This window comes from Centroberyx gerrardi, chromosome 24 (genome assembly GCF_048128805.1).
Source record: "Centroberyx gerrardi isolate f3 chromosome 24, fCenGer3.hap1.cur.20231027, whole genome shotgun sequence".
Taxonomy (NCBI): domain Eukaryota; kingdom Metazoa; phylum Chordata; class Actinopteri; order Beryciformes; family Berycidae; genus Centroberyx; species Centroberyx gerrardi.
This window is the reverse complement of record NC_136020.1, coordinates 24122405-24124904: the sequence shown is the minus strand read 5'-3', so window position 1 is coordinate 24124904 and position 2500 is coordinate 24122405. Positions and strand designations below refer to the sequence as shown.

Sequence of the window (2500 nt, the reverse complement as noted above, 5' to 3'; positions counted from 1 at the left end):
TGTGTGTGTGTGTGTGTGTGTGTGTGTGTGTGTGTGTGTGTGTACCCTGGTAGTCCTCGTCGTTCTGCTCAGCGTCCATGGCGTTGTCGTCCTCGTCTTCGTCGTCGTAGTTGTAGTTGGGGTCGTAGGTCAGGTAGCGCAGACACAGAGAGATCACCGTGGGAACGTGGGGGTAAACCTCCTTAGGACACCTGGAGACAACAACAAGTAAACAACAACAAGCAGCAAACAAACCATAAACAACCACAGCATCATCATAAGTGTATATGTGTGGTAGTGTGCATTTTTGTGTGTATATTAGTCTATTAATGTGTATTAGTGTGTATTAGTGTGTATTAATGTGTATTAGTGTGTATTTAGTGTGTAGTACCTCCTGACGAAGGACTCGAAGGCCTGGATGCAGTACTGTTAGTGTGTATTAGTGTGTATTTAGTGTGTAGTACCTCCTGACAAAGGACTCGAAGGCCTGGATGCAGTACTGTTAGTGTGTATTAGTGTGTATTTAGTGTGTAGTACCTCCTGACGAAGGACTCGAAGGCCTGGATGCAGTACTGTTAGTGTGTATTATTGTGTATTAGTGTGTATTAGTGTGTATTTAGTGTGTAGTACCTCCTGACAAAGGACTTGAAGGCCTGGATGCAGTACTGTTAGTGTGTATTAGTGTGTATTTAGTGTGTAGTACCTCCTGACGAAGGACTCGAAGGCCTGGATGCAGTACTGTTAGTGTGTATTAGTGTGTATTTAGTGTGTAGTACCCCCTGACGAAGTACTCGAAGGCCTGGATGCAGTACTGTTAGTGTGTATTAGTGTGTATTTAGTGTGTAGTACCTCCTGACGAAGGACTCGAAGGCCTGGATGCAGTACTGTTAGTGTGTATTAGTGTGTATTTAGTGTGTAGTACCTCCTGACGAAGGAGTCGAAGGCCTGGATGCAGTACTGTTAGTGTGTATTAGTGTGTATTTAGTGTGTAGTACCTCCTGACGAAGGACTCGAAGGCCTGGATGCAGTACTGTTAGTGTGTATTAGTGTGTATTTAGTGTGTAGTACCTCCTGACGAAGGACTCGAAGGCCTGGATGCAGTACTCTCGGAGCTCGTCATCGTCAACGTTACAAAACTTCACAACCAGCGGGATTATCTTCTCCAGATACTCTCCTGGACAGACAGACAGGTAGAGAGAGACAGACAGGTAGAGAGAGACAGAACGTCAGCGCTGCATATGATTGGCCCGTTGCAGCCGCTGTGGTCAGACAGGAAGTGATTCGTTTCACCCATTAAGAAAACAAGGAAGAGAAAGTAAACAGAGATCTGTGGAAAGTCTCCAAGCAGCAAGTCAAGAATAAATATGAGACCAGTTGAGTCAGTGGACAGAGAGACAGACATCTGATGCTCCTATCTGTTCTGAAATGTTGAGTTCTATTAATCCTATTACCATATTTCCTCTAATAGTCAATTAAAAGCCGGGTCTCCGATAATGGCCGTGGTCGACACGAACAAATAAAGGCCGGCCTCAAATACAGGCCGGGGAAAAAAACAAAGGAAACAAGACCGTGTCCGTCTCCTCTCTCCGCCGCTGTCCTCTCCGCCGCGCCCACGGCCCGCATCGATCCTCCCGGTCCGAGCCCCGGACCCCCGCCGAGATCTCGGCCGGATCACCGGGAACACGTCGGCGCCCGGGTTCAGTTAGCTTCAGCTTACATGCAAACAACGGTGGATACCGGTAAACTCCTGCTGCCTGTCTGTAACTGTAGTTTGTAACGTACAAGTGCCACAAGACGGCTCGGCCGGCGGAAGACTCTGGAGCGTGCCGTCGTCGATTACCGTAATTATCGTAATGCATTGCAGTAACAAAAAAAGTCTACCTAACGAACCCCAACTTCTGTGTTCAGTCAGCAGAGGGACGGTCCTGCTGTGTTCAGTCAGCAGAGGGACGGACCTGCTGTGTTCAGTCAGCAGAGGGACGGTCCTGCTGCTGTGTTCAGTCAGCAGAGGGACGGACCTGCTGCTGTGTTCAGTCAGCAGAGGGACGGTCCTGCTGCTGTGTTCAGTCAGCAGAGGGACGGACCTGCTGTGTTCAGTCAGCAGAGGGACGGTCCTGCTGCTGTGTTCAGTCAGCAGAGGGACGGTCCTGCTGTGTTCAGTCAGCAGAGGGACGGTCCTGCTGTGTTCAGTCAGCAGAGGGACGGTCCTGCTGCTGTGTTCAGTCAGCAGAGGGACGGTCCTGCTGTGTTCAGTCAGCAGAGGGACGGACCTGCTGTGTTCAGTCAGCAGAGGGACGGTCCTGCTGTGTTCAGTCAGCAGAGGGACGGTCCTGCTGCTGTGTTCAGTCAGCAGAGGGACGGTCCTGCTGTGTTCAGTCAGCAGAGGGACGGTCCTGCTGCTGTGTTCAGTCAGCAGAGGGACGGTCCTGCTGTGTTCAGTCAGCAGAGGGACGGTCCTGCTGTGTTCAGTCAGCAGAGGGACGGACTGATGGACCTGGAGACTCATCATCTGTAACTTCAA

The 2500-nt window shown here is 50.3% G+C and overlaps 1 protein-coding gene across 2 annotated transcripts in view; it reads right to left on the bottom strand.

The window, feature by feature from the left end:
* Positions 1–2500, bottom strand: part of cand1 (cullin-associated and neddylation-dissociated 1) — a 33661-nt gene that overhangs the window by 20888 nt on the left and 10273 nt on the right. For both annotated transcript variants that reach the window (XM_078282160.1, XM_078282161.1), the window contains exons 8-9: positions 1048–1153; positions 46–191 (exon numbers count right to left, since the gene is read on the bottom strand). In XM_078282160.1, the coding sequence (XP_078138286.1) occupies positions 46–191; positions 1048–1153 (252 nt within the window). The remainder of the gene's footprint in view (positions 1–45; positions 192–1047; positions 1154–2500) is intronic.